Source organism: Stegostoma tigrinum, chromosome 11 (assembly GCF_030684315.1).
Source record: "Stegostoma tigrinum isolate sSteTig4 chromosome 11, sSteTig4.hap1, whole genome shotgun sequence".
Lineage (NCBI taxonomy): Eukaryota > Metazoa > Chordata > Chondrichthyes > Orectolobiformes > Stegostomatidae > Stegostoma > Stegostoma tigrinum.
The window spans coordinates 19,300,330-19,324,493 of NC_081364.1; the positions used below are offsets into that span (position 1 = coordinate 19,300,330).

A 24,164-nucleotide genomic window follows, 5' to 3' on the forward strand; every position below is an offset into this window, starting at 1 on the left:
TGATTCTGGAGAAGGAGCCAGCCAGTGGTTTTGGTTCAGATAGCAATGCTCTCAAAGTGCTTTGATAGCCTTGAAACAATGCAGTTTTTTTTATTTTCAAAGAAATTATCGCGTTAAATGGGGGTCTGTTCAGTCTTCAGACCCTCCGGTGCATCAAATGCACGTCAATGTAGTCTTCTAGTTCGTTCTGTTAAACTCAAAATCTAATGTTTGTTTCCTTGATAAGCTGCTGTACAGAATCAAACTCCATTTGTGATTTTTTAAATGAATAAGGTATATTTTTGAAATTAAAAAAATTAAATCAGAAAATACTATTACATCTAAATGTTGAAAACACTCAAAAATATGTTTTGAGCTAATTTGCTCCATTCATGTCAGTTTCTCTAAAATCTCTTGTGTCACCTGACCTCTTTTTCTGACCTACTGAAATATTGGCTAATTTTGTATGGGTTTGGGGGTTTTCAATGGGCCCTTTCTTTTAAAAAAGTCTTTATTATACTGACTAAATTTTGAATTAACACAGGATAATATAGCACTGACTGCATCAATCAACAGTGCAGAAACAGTATTAATTGTTTTGCAGAGATAACAAGGTGTAGAGCTGGATGAACACAGCAGGCCAAGCAGCATCGTCGGAGCAGGAAGGCTGATGTTTCAGGCTTAAACCCTTCACTTTTCCGTGTTCTGGAGGTAGACTGCAAGTTTTAACTGAAATGAACAGGTGCAGAAAATAATGAAAAAGGCTGATGGAATGCTGGCCTTTATATCCTAGGATGGTGACGGCGAGCACGAGGGGTCATAGCTTTAAATTGAGGGGTGAAAGATATAGGACAGATGTCAGAGGTAGTTTCTTTTCTCAGAGAGTAGTAAGGGAATGGAACGCTTTGACTGCAACGGTAGCAGATTCGGCAACTTTAAGTACATTTAAGTCATCATTGGACAAGCATATGGACGTACGTGGAATAGTGTAGGTTAGATGGGCTTCAGATTGGTATGACAGGTCGGCACAACATCGAGGGCCAAAGGGCCTGTACTGTGCTGTAATGTTCTATATCGAGAGGAGTAGAAGAGGAGTACAAGTCAAGGTCTGGACAAATAAAGCCCTGGCTAGATCAGATGTGGAGTATTATGAGCAGTTCTGGGACACACCTTAGGAAGATATGTTTTCTAGCACTAGAGGAAGTGCAGTGTGGGACAGTTGAAGGTGAGATTACACAAAATACGGTATTATTTAAGGAGTGATCCACTCAAAGTTTCTAAAATATGAAGGGGAACAGATAACCATACAGGCTGAAACAATATCTGTTCATTTGGAAATCTATGATTAAGCAGCATTATTTAAAATTAGATCTAGATCTTTCAGGGTAAGTTACAAAGAAAGGTTTTCTACAGTACTAAAGTGGCTACACAGGAAAAAGGTTTTAATTGGTTGCAAAAAAAATTGAGTCATTCTGTTGTCAACAAAACACATAAATGTAAATTTTTTTCTTTAAAGCTTGAACACTATTCTGTGAACAGCAATTAGTGCTGGATCAACTACCTGTAAATTAAAACCTTAGATTGATAGATTGTAGCTAATCAGAGGAGTTAGAGAATATGAAACATAAATGGGTATATCAAGCTATGTTGCTAAATTGGCCATGGTCTCCGTTGGCTGAGGAGAAAATCGGCCTATTCAATTGCATACGTTCTTCAACTTTTTCTTGTATCGAGAAAATAGTTTCCAGTCTTTTCAATATTCCCTAATCACTACAACCTCATAAAGCCTCATTTTTAACAGACGACACAAATTAAAATCAATCATAGTTTTTAACTTTTGAAGAAGGGTCACTGCACCTAAAACACAGACTGTGGTACGCCTCAAAAAGATGCTGCCAGACCCATCGAATTTCTCCAGTAAATTTCTGGTTTTGGTTTCAGATTTTCAGCAGTTTTTTGGTTTACTTTTTTTTTAAACTTGCTGCTGCTAATACGCGGCATGCTTGCCAATGCTACTAATCAGAGGGCACAGTGGGAGATAATGGGACCTGCAGATGCTGGAGAATCTGAGATAACAAAGTATGGGGCTGGATGAACACAGCAGGCCAAGCAGCATCTTAGGAGCACAAAAGCTGACATTTCAGGCCTAGACCCTTCATCAGAAAAGGGGATGGGGAGAGGGTTCTGAAATAAATAGGGAGAGAGGGGGAGGCAGATCGAAGATGCATAGAGGAGAAGATAGGTGGAGAGGAGCGTATAGGTGGGGAAGTAGGGAGGGGATGGGTCAGTCCGGGGAGGACGGACAGGTCAAGAGGGCGGGATGGGGTTAGTAGGTAGGAAATGGAGGTGTGGCTTGAGGTGGGGATAGGTGAGAGGAAGAACAGGTTAGGGAGGCGGGGACGAGCTGGGCTGGTTTTGGGATGCAGTGGGGGAAGGGGAGATTTTGAAGCTTGTGAAATCCGCATTGATACCATTGGGCTGCAGTGTTCCCAAGCGGAATATGAGTTGCTGTTTCTTCGGGTGGCATCATTGTGGCACTGCAGGAGGTCCAGGATGGACATGTCGTCGAAGGAATGGGTGGGGGAGTTGAAATGGTTCGCGACTGAGAGGTGCAGTTGTTTATTGTGAGCTGAGCGTAGGTGTTCTGCAAAGCGGTCCCCAAGCCCCCGTTTGGTTTCCCCGATGTAGAGGAAGCCACAACAGGTACAGCAGACGCAGTATACCACATTGGCAGATGTGCAGGTGAACATCTGCTTAATATGGAACGTCATCTTGGGGCCTGGGATGGGGGTGAGGGAGGTGGTGTGGGGGCAGGTGTAGCACTTCCTGCGGTTGCAGCGGTAAGTGCCAGATGTGGCGGCGTAGGAGGGGAGTGTGGACCGGACAAGGGAGTCCCGGAGAGAGTGGTCTCTCCGGAAGGCAGAGATGGGGATGGAAAAATGTCTTTAGTGGTGGGGTCGGATTGTAGATGGCGGAAGTGTCGGAGGATGATGCATTGTATCCGGAGGTTGGTGGGGTGGTATGTGAGAACGAGGGGGATTGTCTTTTGGCGGTTATTGCAGGGATGTTCAAGGACTGCAACTTCCTCCCAGCAGTGGTCAAGAACGCCCTCGACCACGTCTCCCACACTTCCCACACCTCCTCCCACACCCCCATCCCAGGCCCCAAGATGACTTTCCACATCAAGCAGATGCTCACCTGCACATCTGCCAACGTGGCATACTGCATCCACTGTACACAGTGTGGCTTCATCTACATTGGGGAAACCAAACGGAGGCTTGGGGACCACTTTGCAGAACACCAAAGCTCGGTTCACAATAAACAACTGCACCTCCCAGTTGCGAACCATTTCAACTCCCTCTCCCATTCCTTAGGTGACACGTCCATCCTGGGCCTCTTGCAGTGCCACAATGATGCCACCTGATGGTTGCAGGAACAGCAACTCATATTCCGCTTGGGAACCCTGCAGCCCAATGGTATCAATGTGGATTTCACCAGCTTCAAAATCTCCCCTCCCCCCACTGCATCCCAAAACCAGCCCAGCTCGTCCCCGCCTCCCTAACTTGTTCTTCCTCTCACCTATCCCTTCCACCCACCCCAAGCCGCACCTCCATTTCCTACCTACCAACCTCATCCCGCCCCCTTGACCTGTCCATCCTCCCCGGATTGACCTATCCCCTCCCTGCCTCCCCACCTATACTGTCTTCTCCACCTATCTTCTCCTCTATCCATCTTCAGTCTGCCTCCCCCTCTCTCCCTATTTATTTCAGAATCCTCTCCCAATCCCCCTTTTCTGATGAAGGGTCTAGGCCAAAAACATCAGCTTTTGTGCTCCTAAGATGCTGCTTGGCCTGCTGTGCTCATCCAGCTCCACACTTTGTTATCTCAGAGGGCACAGTGGGCATCAGTCGTGGAGTGAAGCGAATGAAGAAGTTTGAGGAGATCCAAGCCCCTTCAACAACCCTCGTCCTTGACATCCTGCAATACCTCACCTCAACCGCTAGGACGGGGTTCTATGTGTGACGCATCACTGCGCCAGGGCGTGAAGCCGGCCGCAGAATGATGACGTAGGAGATGCACTTGGTAGCGTGTTTGAAGTGGGATTGAGTTTAGTGTTCATCACCTTGTTCTTCAATACCTTTCGATCAGAACTAGTCACTTTTGTTTTAATTTGCTGTCCACCTAACGCTTAGTTTTCCACCGGTTCCGTCCTTTACTTCCGTGGTGTTTGAGTTCTCCCCCTTTTATTAGGAAACAAACTTGGATCAAGGAATGGCTGATCCCAGCCTCGCCGCCAAAGACAAGTATTTTCAGATTTTGGGAAGCAAAGTGTGCGCATCCCAGAACCAGGAACCTCGTAAACGAAAGCTGGGTAAGGAACGCGTTACTCATCGTAATATGAAGGGATTTCCTGGCTTTCGTGATTTAATGAATGACGAGGAACGAAAGCAGTCCTGGTAGTACTATTCAAAAAGTCATACATTGTACAAGAAAATGCTATTATGGAAACTTCTAACTGAATTCCTCCAGCTTTACCCATCTCCGAGAATTGCGACCCCGCACCGTGCGGAGACATACTTCAACTTTTGTACTCCCCAAGCCTTGAAATCATCCCCCGAAATATCATTTTCTCACATTCTGTGTCACATCCTTTTAAAGTGCTTTTGAAACCGGCATTCTTGACCAAGCTTTTACTCATGTGTCTTCATACGTTCTCCTTCAACAGAGATAGGAAAAAGCCAGAACGTTGCTTTGTAGGAGGATGAGAACGTGCAGATTGCCTTTGAGCCCTTTAATGCATCCATTGTAGGCCTTCAAGGTCAAGAGTAAACTGACATTTTGTATGGAGTGGAAGTAAACCTATTGGAATTGTAGAATCAGGAGGTGACAATGTCATGAATAGGATTTCAGTAATAGATGAACTGGAGCAAGAAGAAGTGGAAATAGGTGATTTTTTTTGTATCACTGAAGGTGTGTGGAGTTAGAATCTCCACTCTGTTGTGTAGGATGATGAGGCTAAGAATGTGTTTTTTCAGTCTGTGGTGGAGAAACAGATGGAATAATTGGAAAAGTTTGAGCATGTTTGTGAAACAAATTGAAAAGTTGGTTACTGTCTCTCCAATATTTATGTGGAATAAACTGTAGTTAATCCAAGACTGAATGTTAGATAAGCATTTTAACAATATGGGAGGTGAAGAGATGTCATGGGACGTTGTTACCTTGCATATGAAATACATCCAATTTCTGCACAATGCTGTCAAGGTACGCTACACAGATGAGTAAAAGGATCCAAGCAAAAATTGATCTTTCAGGAATGTTGAGGCAACAGAGCGTGTGAAAGAATTAGCCACTGCAGCAGATATTCTGGATACAATTTAACAGATGAGGATGCTGAGTGAGTGTCATTGTACTTCGCTGAACAGTAGAGGGGGTGGTTGGTGTGACAGAAGTAAGGAACATGTTCCATGGCATTTAAAAAATGAATTAAACCATACAATGTATCATCTGGAGAAGGAGAAACAAAGAGGTCATTGATTCTAAAAGTTGAATATTTTTCTTTCATTGATGCTGTTTGACCATATGCAGCAGTTAATTCTTATCCCGCATCCACAGTTTTTTTAAACATTTACATTTTACTATTGCAGAAACTAAAAGTAAATTGGCATTATAAAAACATGGCAGAAGTGAGGATTAGAGTTTGGTGGATTGCAGGCTAACCTTTTGGAATTGTGGAATCTGGAAGTGTCAATGGCAGTAACATATTTTCAGCAATAGATGAAGGCAAAGGGAGGTGGAAATGGCATCTACAGAGTTCCTACAGCATTTTCCAAACCCATAGTCCGGTGCCTGGATGGAAATTGGCAGCAGATGCAAGGGAATAAAACCATCTGGTGTGCTTCTCCAAATGATATGTCATCATCACTTGGAATTTTTACGAAAATGAAAATACTGCAAACACAAAGCTGGAGAGAATAAATTAAGGTTAGTATATTGTGTTGAGGCCCAGATGCAGTGGCTCACTGAAACAACAGTATCTTTTGTTTTGAATACTGGTAAGTGGGTGGTTTCTTTCTTAGAAATCATGCAGATAATTATAATGTTACAGTGTGGAGATTAACTTGGAGAAATTTTCAAGTGATGCTGTTAATTATTAAATGTGAATTAAATGAAATTTTGAGTCTTGTTTAGATTATATGTGGTTTTGTTTGTGGTTTTTTTTTAGTTTCGAAGAACGAGATCTCAGAAGGTATGACCCAACCTAAAAAGAAGAAGAAAAGAAGAAAGGAAGCTCCTAAGGAGTTGAAAAATGTTCAACCAATGAGTGGGGGTCAGCCTAAAACTGTTCAAGGTGGAGTGAAAATGGACAAAATCAAGAAAAATACCAGAGGTTTGAGAACTATATTTTGCTATGAGTGCTGTTATCCTATTCTCCACTGGGGTAGTGAATTTAATCTTTCACAATTTAGTTACTTAGATTAAATGCTTCTACCTTCATTATTATCATTACCTTCAGATTTGATTATTTCAATGCACTCTTGGCCGGTCTCTTACATTTTACCTTCCATAAACTGGAGGTCATCCAAAATCTGCTGCCTGTGTCTTGATTCACAGTGAGCCTTGTTCACCAAACACCTCTTGTTCTCTGCCCCCCACCACCTCCTCTGTTTTCTGCATGTAAACTGATGTTTTCCCAGCTACTATCTGTTCTGAGGAATAATCACCAGATTCGAAACTCTGTTTTTTTTTTCTTCACAGATGCTGTCAGACCTGCTGAGCTTTTCCAGCAACTTCTATTTTTGTACCTCCTAACTGATCCACTTTGGCTCCCAGATAAATAGGCTCTGATGTTAAAATTCTTATCCTTGTTTTCAAAGGCCTCTCGTCTACCCCCTCCTAACATCTGTAATAGATATTTTTTAATCGTCCTGTTCAGATGTTATTACAACATCTGTCTGGTGCAGGTAGAATTTGAATCCTGACCTGCTGGCCCAGGGATAGGGATATTACCACTGCAGTGCAGGCGTCTCAGCATCAGCCAAGCACAGACAGCCGGGACTAGTTTAGTTTGGGGGAATGTGATTGGTATGGACTGAGGAGCCTGTTTCTGTGCTGTATGCCTCTGTGACTGTAATATCATCTAACCTTCTGTGATTCTAATCTCTTGCATATTCCTATTAATAACCACCGTGCTTTTAATGGCCATGTCTTTTGATTGCCTAAGTCTCAAGCTCTGGAATTCCCTCCCTACACATCACCTCACTTTCCTCCTTAAAGACTCTTCTTATTACAAAGTTTGTCAAGTTTTCACTATCTGACTATGATTTCCTTATGAACTTTGTAGTTTGTTTTATACTGCTCCTCTGAAGTACCTTGGAATGTTTTATTATGCTAAAGAAATATGCTATTTTTATTCCTGTCCTCATCTGCTCCCAGCACACTCATGCTTCCACCTTTCTATGTTTGTATTTTCAATATAAAATAGGAGCAGGAGAGGCCATTCAGCCTTTTGATGCTGCTGTGCCATTTATTATGATATTGGCTGTTCATCCAACTCAATAGCCTATCCCCGCTTTTCAGCACCCCCCAATATCCTTTGATTCCTTTAGTCTCGTGTTAAACCTAACTTCTGCTTGAAACCATACAATATTTTGGCCTTGACTACTTTCTGCGTTGTGAATTTTACAGGCTCTGGATGAAAAGTTTTTCCTCACCTCAGCCCAAAATGGTTCCCCCTGTGTCCTTAGATTGTGACCCTGGTTCTGGACTCCTCCATCATTGGAACATGCTTCCTGCATCCACCGTGTTTAGTCCTGTTAGAATTCGACAGGTTTCTATGGGATCACCCTTAATTCTTCTGAATCCTGAAAATAATCCTAACTAATTAAACAAAAACCTGGCCTCATATGTCTTGTCTTTCCAGAAATTAGTTTAGTAAATCTTTGCTGCACTCCTTGTACAGCAAGAGTATTCTTCCAGAAATGCCCACAACCTTCCAGGTGTGGTATCATCAATGTCCCTGTTCTTTATTTTGTATTATCGCATTGTTTCAAAGCTCTTTTTACGTAGCTAATCCAAATTCAGAACACACATAATTGGTGATTAAATATGATTTATATGTTATAACTTTCAATTTGCTTTTCAGTCAGCGAAGTGGACACAAGCTCGTTTTCAACTGTAAACATTCTTCGTCAGAGACTACATGAGAAGATCCAAGAAAGCCGTGGGCAGGTATATTTTCACATACCTTAAGTTTTGTGTGCTGGGTATCTTTAGAGTTGTTTTTGCAGATTACTAGTCAGTCAGTTCAGAAATGAATACATCTTGAGTAACAACCAAAAGGACTACAGATGCTGTAAATCAGGAGCAAAAGCAGAAGTTGCTGGAAAAGCTCAGCAGGTCTGACAGCATCTGTGAAGGAAAAAATCATTTAACATTTTGGGCCTGGTGACCCTTCCTCAGAACAGTGTTCAAATAAATAAATGGGACAAGAAGAATGGCATGCAATTTAAAAGCAACTTCTGCTAAACATATATTTGAGAGTAATTCTAGTTTTTTAATTGGTCTGCATGCCAAACAAATTTATATGTAGTTTACATAACTTGCCAGCTACTCATACTCTACAAAGGTTTTTATTTGAGATAATGGGAACTGCAGATGCTGGAGAATTCCAAGATAATAAAATGTGAGGCTGGATGAACACAGCAGGCCAAGCAGCATCTCCCTGCAACACATCCCTCACACCCCGCCCCCGCCACAACCGCCCTAAGAGGATCCCCCTCGTTCTCACACACCACCCTACCAACCTCCGGATACAACGCATCATCCTCCGACACTTCCGCCATTTACAATCCGACCCCACCACCCAAGACATTTTTCCATCCCCTCCCCTGTCTGCTTTCCGGAGAGACCACTCTCTCCGTGACTCCCTTGTTCACTCCACACTGCCCTCCAACCCCACCACACCCGGCACCTTCCCCTGCAACCACAGGAAATGCTACACTTGTCCCCACACCTCCTCCCTCACCCCTATCCCAGGCCCCAAGATGACATTCCACATTAAGCAGAGGTTCACCTGCACATCTGCCAATGTGGTATACTGCATCCACTGTACCCGGTGCGGCTTCCTCTACATTGGGGAAACCAAGCGGAGGCTTGGGGACCGCTTTGCAGAACACCTCCGCTCAGTTCGCAACAAACAACTGCACCTCCCAGTCGCAAACCATTTCCCCTCCCCCTCCCATTCTGTAGATGACATGTCCATCATGGGCCTCCTGCACTGCCACAATGATGCCACCCGAAGGTTGCAGGAACAGCAACTCATATTCCGCCTGGGAACCCTGCAGCCATATGGTATCAATGTGGACTTCGCCAGTTTCAAAATCTCCCCTTCCCCTACTGCATCCCTAAACCAGCCCAGTTCGTCCCCTCCCCCCACTGCACCACACAACCAGCCCAGCTCTCTCCCCCCCCCCCCCCCCCACTGCATCCCAAAACCAGTCCAACCTGTCTCTGCCTCCCTAACCGGTTCTTCCTCTCACCCATCCCCAGCTACCTACTAACCTCATCCCACCTCCTTGACCTGTCCGTCTTCCCTGGACTGACCTATCCCCTCCCTACCTGCCCACCTATACCCTCTCCACCTATCTTCTTTACTCTCCATATTCGGTCCGCCTCCCCCTCTCTCCCTATTTATTCCAGTTCCCTCTCCCCATCCCCCTCTCTGATGAAGGGTCTAGGCCCGAAACGTCAAAAAAGCTTTTGTGCTCCAAAGGTTTTTATTTACTGCCTTTTTGTTACTCTATCATTAATTGTGTTATGTCTTTGTGTTTTTTGACAGTGTAATCCAAAAGGCTTGCTTCCTGAAGAATTAGAGAAGAAACGTCTGCACAGGAAGCGGGAGAGGGAAAAGAAAAAACAGAAACGGAAAGAGATGCGAATGAAGAAAGAACATAAAATTGTCCAGGAAGATAGTACTGCACCAAAGGCTGAAGATACAGAGAAAAATGACATGTCCAAGAAAGCGGAAAATCAACTGCTTTTCAATAAAGTAGACGTGCCATCTGAGGTAGTTAAAGACAAAAAGCTGAAAAGAAAAGAGAAACGGCAGAATACTAAAGGTGGCATCACACCTCTCACTGGCAAAAACTACAAGCAACTCTTATCTAGACTGGAAGCCCAAAAGAATAAGATTGAAGAGTTGAAGAGTAAAGATGAAAATAAAGCAAAAGAAGTTGAAACAAAGATGAAGTGGACCAATGCTCTGTATAAGGCGGAGGGCCTGAAAATCAAAGACAATGAAGAATTGCTGAAAGCGTCACTAAAGAGAAAAGAAAAACACAAAGCCCAACGACAGAAGAACTGGGAAAAGCGAACAGAACACCTTGTTGAAAAGATGCAACGTCATCAAGATAAGAGGAAAAGAAACATCATGAAAAAGAAACGAGCCAAGGTAGAAAGGAAAAAGGACAAGGCAAGAAAGAAAGGACGTATTCTACCTGAAGATTTAAAAAAAGCAAATCTTTGAGAAACAAGAGTTGAATTTCATGTTACATTAAAATAGCCTCAAACCCATGGTGCGACCAATTTTTGTGAAGCGTTAATGTATAATGGTGTTGCTCATTAGTATTGTATTTGCTGTACTATATTGAGTAAAGGATCTTGGCACTGTTTAATATCTGATTTTGTATTAACATTAAATATTCCACGGTTCTATAAATGGTAACTTATTTGGCTAATCAAATATACAGTCATGCAGTAATATTTTCTTGCAGGATAGTTTGATTCATGTAGCAGATTCAAATTCTGCCCGATCAACATTTGCTGTTAAGAGTGAGTGTATAAATAATGGACTCTTCAATAGGTAGCTGGCATCTATACAATAGTACTCTTAGTAGAAAATCAATACCTGCAGCAGTGAGAGTGAATATTGAAAGGAAAGCCTGGTTTTGAATGAGAAACCTGTCATAGAGTAATACAGCATGGAAACAGGCCCTTCAGCCCAAACTGATCCATGCTGACCGTGGTGCCCACTCAGCTAATTCCAATTGCCCACATTTAGTCCATATACCTCCAAACCCGACCCATCCATGTATCCATCCAAATGTTTTATAAGTGTTGTTACTGTACGTGCCTCAACCACTTTCTCTGACAGCCCATTCTACGTATGCAGCACTCTCTGTGTGAAGTAGTTGTCACTCAGGTCCTCCTTGAAACTTTCCCCTCTCATCTTAAACTTATCCCCTCCAGTTTTCATTTTCCTCATCCCTGGAAAAAAAAGACTTTATGCATTCATTCTATCTATGCTCCTCATGACCTCGTGCACTGCAATAAGGTCACCCCTCATTCTCCTATGCCCCAAGGAATAATGTCCTATCCTGGCCAACCTCTCCCTGTAACTCAGGCCTAATAGTCCTGGCAACATCCTTGTAAATCTTCTTTGCACGTTTTCCAGTTTAACTATGCCTTTCCTGTAATAGAGTGACCAAAACTGCACACAAAACTCCAAGTGTGGCTTACACAACTGTAACCTAAGTCTTAACTCCCATCCTCATTGCCTTGACCGAGGAAGGCCAGCATGTTAAATACTTCTTCACCACCTTGTCCACCTGTGATGACACTTTCCACAAACAAGTACCCCTAGATCCCTCTGTTCCACAACCCTGCTCAGGACCTTACCAGTTACTGTATAAGTCCAACCTTGGTTTGACTTTCCAAAGTACAACACCTCACACGCATCTGTATTGAATTGCATTTGCTAATCCTAAACCCGCTTCCCCACCTAATAGATCCCTCTGTAATTTTTGACAACCTTCCTCACTATGAATGATACCTCCTAATTTTGTCTAATCTGCAAATTTACTAATTATGCCATGTACATTCAAGTACAGATCATTTATGTAAAGAACACACAACAAAGGTCCCAGCACTGACCCCATTTTTGGGATTGTTTGTGAAACAGTAAATGGACCCTTTAGAAAGTACATCTGAAGAGAAACTAAATTTTAAAATGGAAATGAATCTGAAAATAGCATTATAGTGACTGTATACAGAACATGCAATTTACCAGCTTGCCCATAGTTCAGATAGTAATCCAGAGATCAGTACTGATTTCGCTCTTAGCTATTCAAAATCTTACAACAGAACCTCCTTTAAAGCTTATTAATGTTATTGGTCAAAACATGAACGACGACGATGATTATGGGAGCTGTCCCCCTCCAAATTCTTTTCTAGTCCTGAAGAGCTATCCATAACCCTGGCACTGGGTATCAGTCAACCTTACTTGACAATAATGATAAATAATAAGTGAGACATAGTATTCACCAACTCAATTCGAATTCAGCTCAAATTAGTTTTGATGGATTTTAAATCCCTTAAATTTTGAAGACCAAGCTTATGTATCTTCATATTCCAAAAAACTTAGGTACACAGACTATCAGACCAAAAGGCACACAATACCCATTTTCGAAAAACCTGCAACTTGAATGTGACAGCTGCAAAGAATAATCAAAGATGAGGTGTTTGTATTGTTTTAAATGGTATCCAACTTCAAACAATTGTCCTTTTCTAATCATCTTAGAACAAGGCAAAGTGGAATTATGAGATGTTTAACTGTGCTAAAATATGGGTATTTACAGAGGAATGATGGTTGAGCTAGCCGGAGTGGACTAGGAAAGGAGTTGAGCAGCAAAAATGATTGAGGAACAATGGCTGATACTCAAGGAAATAGTTCATGGCTCACAGCAAAGATATCTCCTAGTGAGAAAGGAGGATTCTAGGAAGAGAAAAAGCAAACCAAAGCTAACCAGAGAAATTAAAAGTGGCACCAAGTTAAAGAAAAAAACAATCAATGTGGCAAAAACTAGTGGTAAGACCGAATATTAGAAAAGTTACAGAAATAAACAACAAGCCAAAGAAAAGGAGGGATATGAAGTCGATAATCATGCATGTATACAAGGATGGGGAGGGATAATAGCTAAGTTTGTAAATGACATAATGATTGGTTGGATTGTTGACAGTGAGGAAGACAGTCTTCAGTTACATAATGATATAGATGGGTTGGTCGGTTGGCCAGATCAGTGGCAGATGGAATTTAACCCTGATTAATGTGAAGTGATGGAAGAAGCTATGAGACAACGGAATGCTCAATGAATGGCAGGACAGTAGATAGCTGAGAGTGAGTTTGGAGTCCCTGTCCACAGATCCCTAAAAGTGGCTGGAAGGGTTAATAGGGTAGTTAAGAAGGTATATGGATGCTTGTTTATCAATCAAGGCCTGGATTATCAGAGCAAGAAGGCCAAGTTAGAACTGTACAAAACTTCAGTTAGGCCACAACTGGAGTACTTTATGCAGTTCTGGTTAACTCATATCGGAAGTATGCAATTGCATAGGATATCTGAGATGGAGCATTTCAGCTTTGTGCACAGGCTAGATAAGCTTGGATTGCTTCGTTAAGAGCAGAGAAGAATGAAGGGGAACCAGATAGGGGGGTATTAGATCGAGGGATGTGGACTGAGTGAATAGCATACAACTGTTTCTCTTAGTTTAAGGGTCAAGAACAAGTCTATTTCACATGAAAGGCAGGAGGTTTAGAGGGGATTTGAGGAAAGTATTTTTCCATCCTGAAGATGGTTGATGGCTGGAATGCACTGCCTGGGAGGATTGTTGAGGCTGGTAATCTTGCAGCCTTTAAAAAGTATTTGGATGAACACTTGAAGTGATATAACTTTCAAGGCCAAGGCCTAATACTGGAAAGTAAGACTTGTGTAGCAAGTGTATTTTTGGTGGTAAAGACTGATGGACCAAAGGGCCTGTTGTATACTTTATCTGATTCTAAGTTAAACTCAGGGTAAGTTTGCAAGTAATGTCAAGACAGACAGCAAGAACTTCTTTAAATATGTTAAAAGTAAATCAAAAAGTCAAAGCAAACATAGACCCCTTAGAGAATGAGGCTGAGTAAATAATAATGGGGTACAAGAGAATGGCGGAGGAGTTAAATAAAAATAGCATTTCAACATTACTAAATATTCAAGGGGCAAAAGGAAGAGAGGAAATAAACACAATAACAGTCCCCAGAGAAAAAATACTGGGGAAACAAATGGAGCTAAAGACTGATAACTGCACATGGTGTGATGCGTCCTTGGATAGCAAAAGAAGTAGCTCCAGGGAGGCGCGTTGGTAGTAATCTTCCATGAATTTGCTGATTCTGGGAGAGTCCCTGAGGAGTAGATAACTGCCAAGCAAACACCTTAAATTCAGAAGGGAAGCCTTTAAAAAAGACAAAATACAGGTGCGTGAGGTCTGTTATTGGGACTATGAAGGAGCCTGTTATGAAGGATATAACAGCAGGGCATTTAGAAATATATACGATCAAGCAGAGTCAGTATGTCTGCATGAGGGGGAATTCATGTTTGACAAATTTATGAGAATTCTTTGAAGAAATAACAAACATGATAGATAAAGGGAAAGCAGATGACATAATATGTGTAGATTTTCAGGAAGCATTTGATAAAGAACCAAACATTGTTGTAAGTAGTAAGATAAGAGCCCTTAGTTTTGGTAGTAATATATTAGAATGGATATAGGACTGGCTAACAAATGGAAGACTAGACTTGGGACAAGGGAGACACTTCCAGGGTAGCAACCTGTAATTAGTGATGTGTCACAGGTATCGGTGGAGGGACCACAATTGTGTACAACACATATTAATGACCTAGATGACTGAAGTGAATGTACTATTGCCAAGTTTTCATTCACCACAAAAATGAATGAGAAGGCAAGTGGCGAAGATGGCAGTAAGAGTTTTCGGAGGGATACAGACAAGTTAAGCGAATGGTCAAAAACTTGGCAGATGAATATAATGTAGGAAAATGTAAACTTATATACTTTGGTTGGAAGACTAGAGGAGCTGAATCATATTTAAATAGAAAAAGATTGCAGAAATCTCCAGACGAGGGGGATTTGGGGTCCTCATGCATGAATCACAAAAGACTAGCGTATGTATTCAACATGCAATAAGGAACAGAAATGGAATGTTGGCATTGATTTCAAAGGGAATGGAATTTAAAAATAGGAAGGTTTGTTAAAATTATACAAGGCACAAGTTAAGTCAGAGGTGGAATACTGTGAACATCTGTGCTTCCCTTGTCTGAGAAAGAATATACTGGCTATTTGGAGAAAGTTTATCAGGCTGATCCCAGGTATGGAGCGATAGTCTAATGAGGAGAGGTTGAGAAGGTTGGACCTGTACTCACTGAAACTTAGAAGAAGGAGAGATGACCTTAGATCCGTTTAGAATATCCAGTCAGCATGGACAAGTTGCACCAAACAGTCTATTACTGTGCTTTGTAATTCTATGACTCTATTTATGATGGGCTTCTGCCTCTTTAAATTCAGAGTTTTAATACATGTCTGCTGGAGAAGGTGGGATTTGAATCTGGGTCTGTAGCTCAAAGGTAGCAACATTACCACTACAGGAGGAATATTGCACCACATAAGGAACTGTTGTGAATGCCCAGTTAATTTCCATCCAATACACACATTGTAACAATTCATATACAATTTATGGAGAAGCAAACTTTAGAGGACATAAGCTGGTTAAGTACAAGTAAGTCAGAAGAGAGATGACAATTTAATGAAAAGAGGTACATTTGTAGGATAAGAGATGTACAGTAGAGTACACATAATGGAAGCTAAACAACACTGACGAATATAAGAATAAAATCAAAAGTGTACAATGCATTATGGTTTTGGCAGGGCTGCAGTATCATAAGTACGAGTAATAATTAAGTTGGGAAATCAGAGCATTAATTACAAAAGAACAGTAGAATACAGCTGAGTTGGAAATTATTTAAAATATTTGCAGTTTGCATCTGAGTTGAAGTCTGTAAAAGAACCTGAGAATTGAACACATTAGATTTCTACATGACAGAAAAAGTAAGCAGTAAAATTTGTAGGCAATAGATTTACAGTCATAACCAAGTTGCAATTGCAAACAGTTGTGGTTGTCTTAAGACAAAATGTGTTAAGCCAAATGTGGTGGAGTTTTGAAAATATGCCCAGGATGATTTTGAGGATTTCAGATAAACATATGTTAAGTATTCACCTGCTTAAATCTCAACGCTAACAGTGTTAAGTATTAGTTAAAACTAGAGGTAAAGGTTGAATCACCATAGACCTACTGGACTATAGGCTGCTTTCCCATTAAGGACAACAGGTGGTGGTTTCACCTGAGGGTCACCATGCCTCTGACAAGGTGAAAGGTTGAGATCAGTCCTTCATGGTAACCTCAACCAATGCAGGAATAGCCACGCAGTTGGTATCTCACTGCATTACATACCAGCCATCTAGCCAACTAAGCTGAAAGTATTGTGGAGAATCGTGACTTACAATGAAAAACATCCAGGAGTAGTAACTCTTTTCACCCACTTGATGGCAGAATATGTAGCTAAAGTACATGATACACCTCCAAACATTTCGCCTGTAAGGAAAGTGTCATCTGATTAAATGATAACTTGCGTTCATTTAGTTGTGCTTAACGTTGGCCAGCCTGACACCTATATTTCTGCAATTCAATGAAACCAGTTTAAAAATGAACAAAGTCTAGATAGCTTGGAGATAGTAGGAACTGCCAATGCTGGAGTCTGAAATAACAAGGTGTAGAGCTGGATGAACGCAGCAGGCCAGGCAGCATCAGAGGAGCAGGAAAGCTATTGTTTTGGTTCTGGACCTTTTTTCAGAAATGGGGGAGGGGAAGGGGATTCTGAAATAAATAGAGAGGGGCAGGCGATGATGGAAGGTGGATAGAGGAGCAGATAGATGGAGAGAAAACAAAGAGGTCAAGGAGGTGGGGCTGGAGCCAGTAAAGGTGAGTGTAGGTAGGAAGTTGGGATGGGGGTTGGTCAGTGAGGATGGAGGGGCAGGTAGTTAGGAGGGGAGATGGAAAGGACAAGGAGGTGGGGACGAGGCTAGTAGGTAGGAATTGGGGGTGGGGGTTGGTCTGTGAGGTGGGAGGAGTGGATAGGTGGGAGAAAAGACAGATAGGCCAAGGAGACGGGGACAAGATGGGCTGGCCTTGGGATGAGGTCAGGTGTGGGGAGATTTTGAATCTTGTGAAGTCTGCATTGAGACCATTGGGCTGCAGGGTTCCCAAGCCGAATATGAGGTGCTGTTCCTGCACCCTGGGCGGCACTGGAGGAGGCCTAGGGTGAACTTGTCATTCAAGAGGTGGAAGGGGGAGTTGAAATTGTTCGTGGCTGGAAGGTGTATTCGTTTGTCACAAACCGAGCGAGGGTACTCCACAAAGTGGTCTCCAAACCTCTGCTTGGTTCCCTGATATAGAGGAGGCAACATCTGGAACAGCGGATACTGTATACTCCATTAGCAGATGTGCAGATGAACATCTATTTAATGTGGAAGGTTTTCTTGGGGCCTGGGATGAGGGTGAGGGTGGAGGTGTAGGGGCAGGTGTAGCATTTCCTGCAGTTGCAGGGAAAAGTGCCAGGGGTGGTGGGCTACTGGGCAGTACGGAGCAAATAAGGGAGCCATGGAGATAAGCGTGAGGAGGGAAAAATGTCCTTGGTAGTGGGGTCAGATTGCAGGTGACGGAAGTGGTGGAGGTAGATAGCTTGGGTTATTTTCTTTAGAGCAGGGGCAGCACAGTGGCTTAGTGGTTAGCACTGCTGCCTCACAGAACCTGGGACCTGGATTTACTTCCATCCTCAGGCTACTGTCTGTGTGGAGTTTGCACATTCTCCCCGTGGCTGTGTGGGTTTCCACTGGGTACTCTGGCTTCCTCCCACAATCCAGAGATGTGCAGGTTAGGTTGATTGGCCACGTTAAGTTGCATGTAATGTCCAAGGGAATGTAAGTTAGGTGGATTAGCCACGGGAAATGTTGTGTTACAGGGGAATGGGTCTGGGTGGGAACCTCTTCAGAGGGACAGTGTAGACTTGTTGGGCCGATTGACTGTTACAACACTGTAGGGATTCTATGATTCAGAGAATGCTAAAAGGGGACCTATTAAAGTATATATGATTTTGAGGAAGAGGGTCGATAGGAAGCATCTGTTCCCATTAGTTGAAGGGTCAAGAACAAGGGGGCGTAATTTTAAGGTAGAAGGCAAGAGGTTTAGAAGGGATTTGAGGAAAACCTTTTCAACCAAGTGGGTTATGGTGGGTGGCTGGAATGCACTGCTGAGCAGGTCGTTGAGGCAGAAAATTCCATAATCTTTAAAAAATACTTGGATGGACACTTGAAATGTCATGATATACAAAGCTATGGCCAAGTCCAGGAAAAGAGGGACTAGTGTAGCTTTAGGGTGATTTTTTTGTCAGTATGGTCTTGATAGGCCAAAGGACCATTGGAGAAAATTCTTAGGGACAAGATTCATTCACATCTGGAAAACTATGGATTTGTGTGAGGAAGGTCATGTCTCACAAACTTGATTGGGTTTTCTAAGGAAGTGACGGAGGTGCTTGATGAGGGCAGGGCACTGGAGGCTGTCTACATGGACATTAGAAAGGCTTTTGACAAGGTCCCTCATGCCAGGCTGATACAAAAGGTAAAGTCACATGAGATTGCAGTGACATGATAAGATGGGCACAGAACTGGCCTAGTCATAGAAATCAGCGGATAGCAATGGAACAGTGTTTTTCTGACTAGAGATCTGTGAACAGTTGTGTTTGCAGGGATCAGTGCTGGGACCCCTGTTGTTCGGGAGATATGCGCTTGATTTGGACGAGACTGTAGGTGATCTCATTAGTAAGTTTGTGGATGATGCAAAGATTCAGGGAGTTGTGGATGGTGAGGAGGATTGTAGGAAGACACAGCAGGATATAGGTAGGCTGAATAGGGATTCCATAATTCAATGATTCCGTAGAGACTTGGACAGAGAAATGGCAGATAGAATTTAATCTGGACAAGTGTAAGGTAGTGCATTTTAGAAGGCCTAAGTCAGGAGGGAAGTATACAGCAAATGGCAGTAGCCTTAAAAGCATTAACATACAGAGGAATCTAGGTGTGCAGGTCCATAGCTCCCTGAAAGTGGCAACACAAGTGGATAAGGTGGTCAAGAAGGAGTATGGAATGGTTGCTTTCATTGGTCGAGGCATAGAATATAAAAATTGGCTAGTCATTTGCTCTTATGTAGGACTTTAGTTTAGGTCATATTTGGAATATTGTGTACAGTTCTGGTTGCCACATCACCAGAAGTAATCTGGAGGCTTGGGAAAGGATACAGAAAAGGTTTACCAGGAAGTTGCCTGGTTTGGAGGATATTAGCTACGAGGAGAGATTGGACAAACTTAATCTGTGAATGTCAGAGGCTGAGGGGTGGCCTAATAGAAGTTTACAAAATGATGAGAGGGGTATGGATGGAATGGACAGTTGGAGTCTTTTTCTCAGGGTAGAAATGTCAATTAGTGGGGAACATATGTTTAAGGTAAAAGGGTGAAAATGTAAAGGAGATGTGAGAGGTGCATTTTTTTTTACACAGAGGGTGGTAAGTGCCTGAAATGCACTGCCAGAAGGCGTGACAGCTGATAAAATAGCAACATTTAAGAGACATCTTAACAGATATGTGAATAGTGTGGGAGTAGAGGGATACAGACAGTGAAGAGTTAGAAGACATTTTGTTTAGAAGGATGTCAAGTTTTGGTGCAGTCTTAAAGGACTGAAGAGCCTTTTGCTATGCTATAATGTTCTTTGTTCTTCGTTCTGTACCTATAGTGTGGAAAAAAGTCAATCAACCCAACAAGTCCACACCACCCCTCCCAACAGCATTCCACAGAGACCCAGCCCCTACCCTTTCCCTGTATCACTGCATTTCCCATGGCTAATCCACCTAACTTACACACCCCTGGACAGTACCAGCCATGGCCAACCAACCTAACTTGCACATCTTTGGACTGTGGGAAGAAACCGGAGCACTTGGAAACCCACGCAGACACAGGGAGAATGTGCAAACTCTACACAGTCACCTGGGGGCTACTTCCATGTTCCATTTTCATGAGCACTTGGCATGTTCTGGATGTCCAAAGAGAAATACAAACTGATTATTTTACCTTCAACACAACTGTTTGATTCTAATGGTATTATTTCCCATTCTCCAGATTTCCTGGCTTCACTTCAAGAGCTGGCTCCACTTCGAGAGCTTGGAGAGCTGGAAAACCTAGTTCGATGTCCTTTGCCTGTTATGTCTATCACAAATACATACATAACACAGCAGCATGTAGCCCTATTTTAATAATATTTTTATTGGTATTATCTGTTTTGTTTTCACTCTCTATGTCTACTGTAATAAAACATTCAGATATCATTCAACATAAGCCCTATTACACGGGTGAAAATTGTCATTAAGTACTTCAAAAACTGCTTGGAGTTATTTTGAGAATTGTGGCTTGCCCATTGTTAAATCACATAGTTCAGTTTGATTGGAGAAGCCTCATACTTGAGCACAAAAATTATTTGAACACATGAACATTTGATTTTCACAAGTGTATTTACGCAGTTTTTTGTACTATTTTCTCCATTTAGGCTAGTGAATCACAAAAATGAACATTAACTCCAAAATAGATACTGAAGGATTTTCAGCAGAAATGTCAACATGAAAAACATGTTGTTTGCCTTCAACTTTTTGGAGTTTGTTTTGATGGTAAATATGTACTATTATTAACAGAGGTTTAAATAAAGCCATTTGGCTCAGGCCAATTGGCTGCAATCACATGCTGGGGCTTTTTGCCTCGGCGACAGGGAGCTCTGAGTGGGGGGAGAAAAAGGACAAAACCACCTGTGAAAGAGACCTACTCTTTTTAAAAATGAGGCCAATGTTAGTTTATCTTTTGCTAGTTTCTGTTCCGACCTTAATATCAGCTGATTTCATAATAACAGAATCAGAAGATCATGGGGTAATGTAGAACCTGAATTCAAAATGTATGTATTTTAGGTATTGAAAATATTATAATTAATGTCAATTTTTGTTTTTTCTTATTGATGTGGTAGGTTGGGTATGGAAGACTTTCACCAAACTATCGGCCATTAAAAACGTTACTAAAGGTCTGTGTAATTAAAAGATAATCTTCTACCTACGAATTTCTTTGCATTCCATAAGTTAATCCTGAAAATTTCAAATGTTGAACCAATCATAAGACAGTCATAAAAATCAGCTATTAGAAACTTAATTCCAGATAAATCTTGTCATAACAAAGTTGTTTCTCCATTCTCTGGTGCAGATTGCCTTCCTCTAACACCAGAACATAAACATTGATTGAAACAAACTGCTTTGTTGATTCTTTTGAGTTTGCTGTAATCAGGGTTAATTTGTTCATACTTAATTATTATTTGCAATAATGTTTGCTAGACAATACAATAACATTTGATTTAAGTTGTTATTTATTGCTCCTGATTGTCCAATCTAATGTCTAGATCATTAATTTATTGAGTCACTACTTAAAATAGGAGGTGACTTCTCTCTTATTTTACACTGCACTACTATTTCTTGTTATGTTATATTTTGCATGTAATATCGAAAATACATTTCCTCTCAACAGCCAATGTACTTATACACTCATTAAAAATGTTGAAAATGCTGGTCTTTTTATTTCTTGATAATAGAAAAGAAGCACAAATGGACTGCAATACAAAGTAAGTCATATTTGTCAATTATTTTAAGTAATAATTACCCTCTTTGCTAATGCAAGTCATACTGAGAATGCTTAGTTTGGTTTAACTCTGGAATGTAAGGGTAACACCCATCTTCCTTCCACTATCGCAACATGTCTTTTAATCTCCTTTCCCCTCTCTCCTCCATCGTCGTGACTAGCAGCAACTGTGATAACCTCCTGCACCTCTCTGTCGCTGAGATTTATCACTATTTGACCAATTGCCCCTCCCACATCTCTCCCTTCATCTCTCTCACTCAACCAAAAGTCCCTAAGGTACCCCCCTGCCCTGGCCGTGAACTCACATCTTTCTCTAATTTCTCTCCTATTTCTTGTCATGCACTTTCCAGAATCACTTGTCCATCTCCAGCTTCCTTAACCTTTTTGCCAATAAGCTGCTGACTACCGACTTCCTTTCTTAATTCAGTGGTATTGTTACTGGTTCTCTCTCTTCATGTACAGTACCCCTCTCTTCCAAATCTACAATCATCATTCTTCTTGGACAATCAATCCTTGAAACTAAGGCCTCATTCCTGGCTTCTATTTTGTCTCCAAAGTTCTTAACACATTGGAAATCTGTGTCCTTTATTCCCAGAATTCCATGTTCAATCTTCCAAACAGCACTGCTCCTTCCAAAATAAATAGATATTCCTAAAATGCTTCAGTTTTTGAAATCATGAAGGGGCTGAATGTAGTTGATAGGAAAAATCTGTTCCCTCTTACAAAAGGATTGAGAAGGTCAGAAATCACACGATACTAGGTTATAGTCCAACAGGTTTATTTGAAAACACTAGCTTTCGGAGCATGGCCCCTTCATCAGGTGAAGTGAGAAAGAAGAATACAGAACACAGAATTTATAAGTAAAAGATCAAAGGGTCACACAACTGATGTGGATGTATTAAACAAACCTAAGATGCTGCTAGATATTTAATCATTTAAAAGGTTTTAATTTATTACCATCTATATAAGTAAATCACTGAATTTCCTTCATCACTGCCCTGAGAGAACTGAAGGTTTTGTCAATGTAAAGAAGATGTGACGTTTTGGGTCAGACGATGCATGTTAGGTGTGAGGCCTTGTTTAGAATCTGTTGTATTTTGGTTTGGAGCCAGACTGGTTTTATTTCTAAAGTAGGAATTTATAAAATGCCTATTTGACTGACTGTCTATAAATTGTGTACTTTTTGAGCAAGATAGAATGTGTCTGCAAATACACATTCGTCCCATAGATTTGTATGTGTGCGTATGAGAGGGGTGTAGTGAGAGAGAGATACCAAGGTGTAAAGCTGGATGAACACAGCAGGCCAAGCTGCATCAGAGGAGCAGGAAAGCTGAAGTTTTGGGTTTGGACCCTTCTTCAGAAAGGGTCCAGACCCAAAATGTCAGCTTTCCTGCTCCTCTGATATTACTTGGCCTGCTGCATTCATCCAGCTCTACACCTTGGTATCTCAGATTCTCCAGCATCAGCAATTCCTACTCTCTCTGTAGAGAGAGAGTGTGTGGTGGAGGTGCTAGAGGGAGTGAACGTGTGTGTGTGTGTGTGTGTGTGTGTGTGTTTGTGTGAGAGAGAGAGTGTGTGCATGTCTGCATGTGTGAGAGTGTTTATGTGAGAATGTATATTTCAGTGGGGTCACATGTAGTGCCTCTTGAACGCAAGATCCTGGTTGAGGTCGTCCTCATGGATACTGAACTTGGCTATCAGCCTTTGCTCGGTGACTCTTCATCGTTGTGTATCCTGAAGTCTGCCTTGGAGGACGTTTACATGAAGATCCCAGAAGGATTGAGAATCAGATTGCATAGCTTTAAGATCATTGACAAAAGGAGCAAGTGTGACGTGAGAACATTTTCTTTCACACAGTGAATAATTGGGGTCAGGAATACATTGTCTGGAAGTGTGGTGGAAGGAAGCTTAATTGCGGCATCCCAGAGGGCATGAGAATTCCTATTTGAATAGAATAAGCTTATAGGGAAAAGGCAGGAAAAAAAGGCAGAAAGCTAATATGGGCACAATGAGATGAATGACCTCCCTCACGAAAATGTTCTCACGTCACACTTGCTCCTTTTGTCAATGATCTTAAAGCTATGCAATCTGATTCTCAATCCTTCTGGGATCTTCATGTAAACGTCCTCCAAGGCAGACTTCAGGATACACAACGATGAAGAGTCACCGAGCAGAGGCTGATAGCCAAGTTCAGTATCCATGAGGACGACCTCAACCAGGATCTTGCGTTCAAGAGGCACTACATGTGACCCCACTGAAATTGTATCAATTCTGTGTTTCGGTGAGCACTAATTTGGCTCTTCATCGAAGTCACAGGTTACGGCCTAGAAGACTGTGACATAAGTAAACTGTCTCTCCCTGTTCTTGTAGACCAGTCTGCAGCCTATAAACATGAATGAGAAAATCACTCTCCTCCAATACTTCTCCACTCTCATCCAATTAGGTGGGACTGCACTTGCCTGGTTCAAAATTATCTGTCAAATCATAGGAAGAGAGTAATTTGTAATATTTTCCTCTTCCCAAACCCCT

At 41.9% G+C, this 24,164-nt stretch overlaps 2 protein-coding genes across 3 annotated transcripts in view; both read left to right on the forward strand.

Moving 5' to 3' along the window:
* Positions 1–4,033: 4,033 nt before the first annotated feature.
* Positions 4,034–10,696, forward strand: surf6 (surfeit 6). The gene is made up of 4 exons (XM_048547724.2): positions 4,034–4,351; positions 6,203–6,367; positions 8,123–8,208; positions 9,818–10,696. The coding sequence occupies exons 1-4, from the start codon at positions 4,252–4,254 to the stop codon at positions 10,502–10,504; spliced, it is 1,038 nt and encodes a 345-aa protein (XP_048403681.1). The 5' UTR covers positions 4,034–4,251; the 3' UTR covers positions 10,505–10,696.
* A 10,004-nt stretch (positions 10,697–20,700) lies between these two features.
* LOC125460608 (inter-alpha-trypsin inhibitor heavy chain H3-like) overlaps positions 20,701–24,164 on the forward strand; it is a 53,288-nt gene continuing 49,824 nt past the window's right edge. For both annotated transcript variants that reach the window (XM_048548246.1, XM_048548247.1), the window contains exons 1-3: positions 20,701–20,882; positions 20,977–21,030; positions 21,589–21,618. In XM_048548246.1, coding sequence (XP_048404203.1) covers positions 20,793–20,882; positions 20,977–21,030; positions 21,589–21,618 — 174 coding nt within the window. In that variant the 5' untranslated portion in view covers positions 20,701–20,792. The remainder of the gene's footprint in view (positions 20,883–20,976; positions 21,031–21,588; positions 21,619–24,164) is intronic.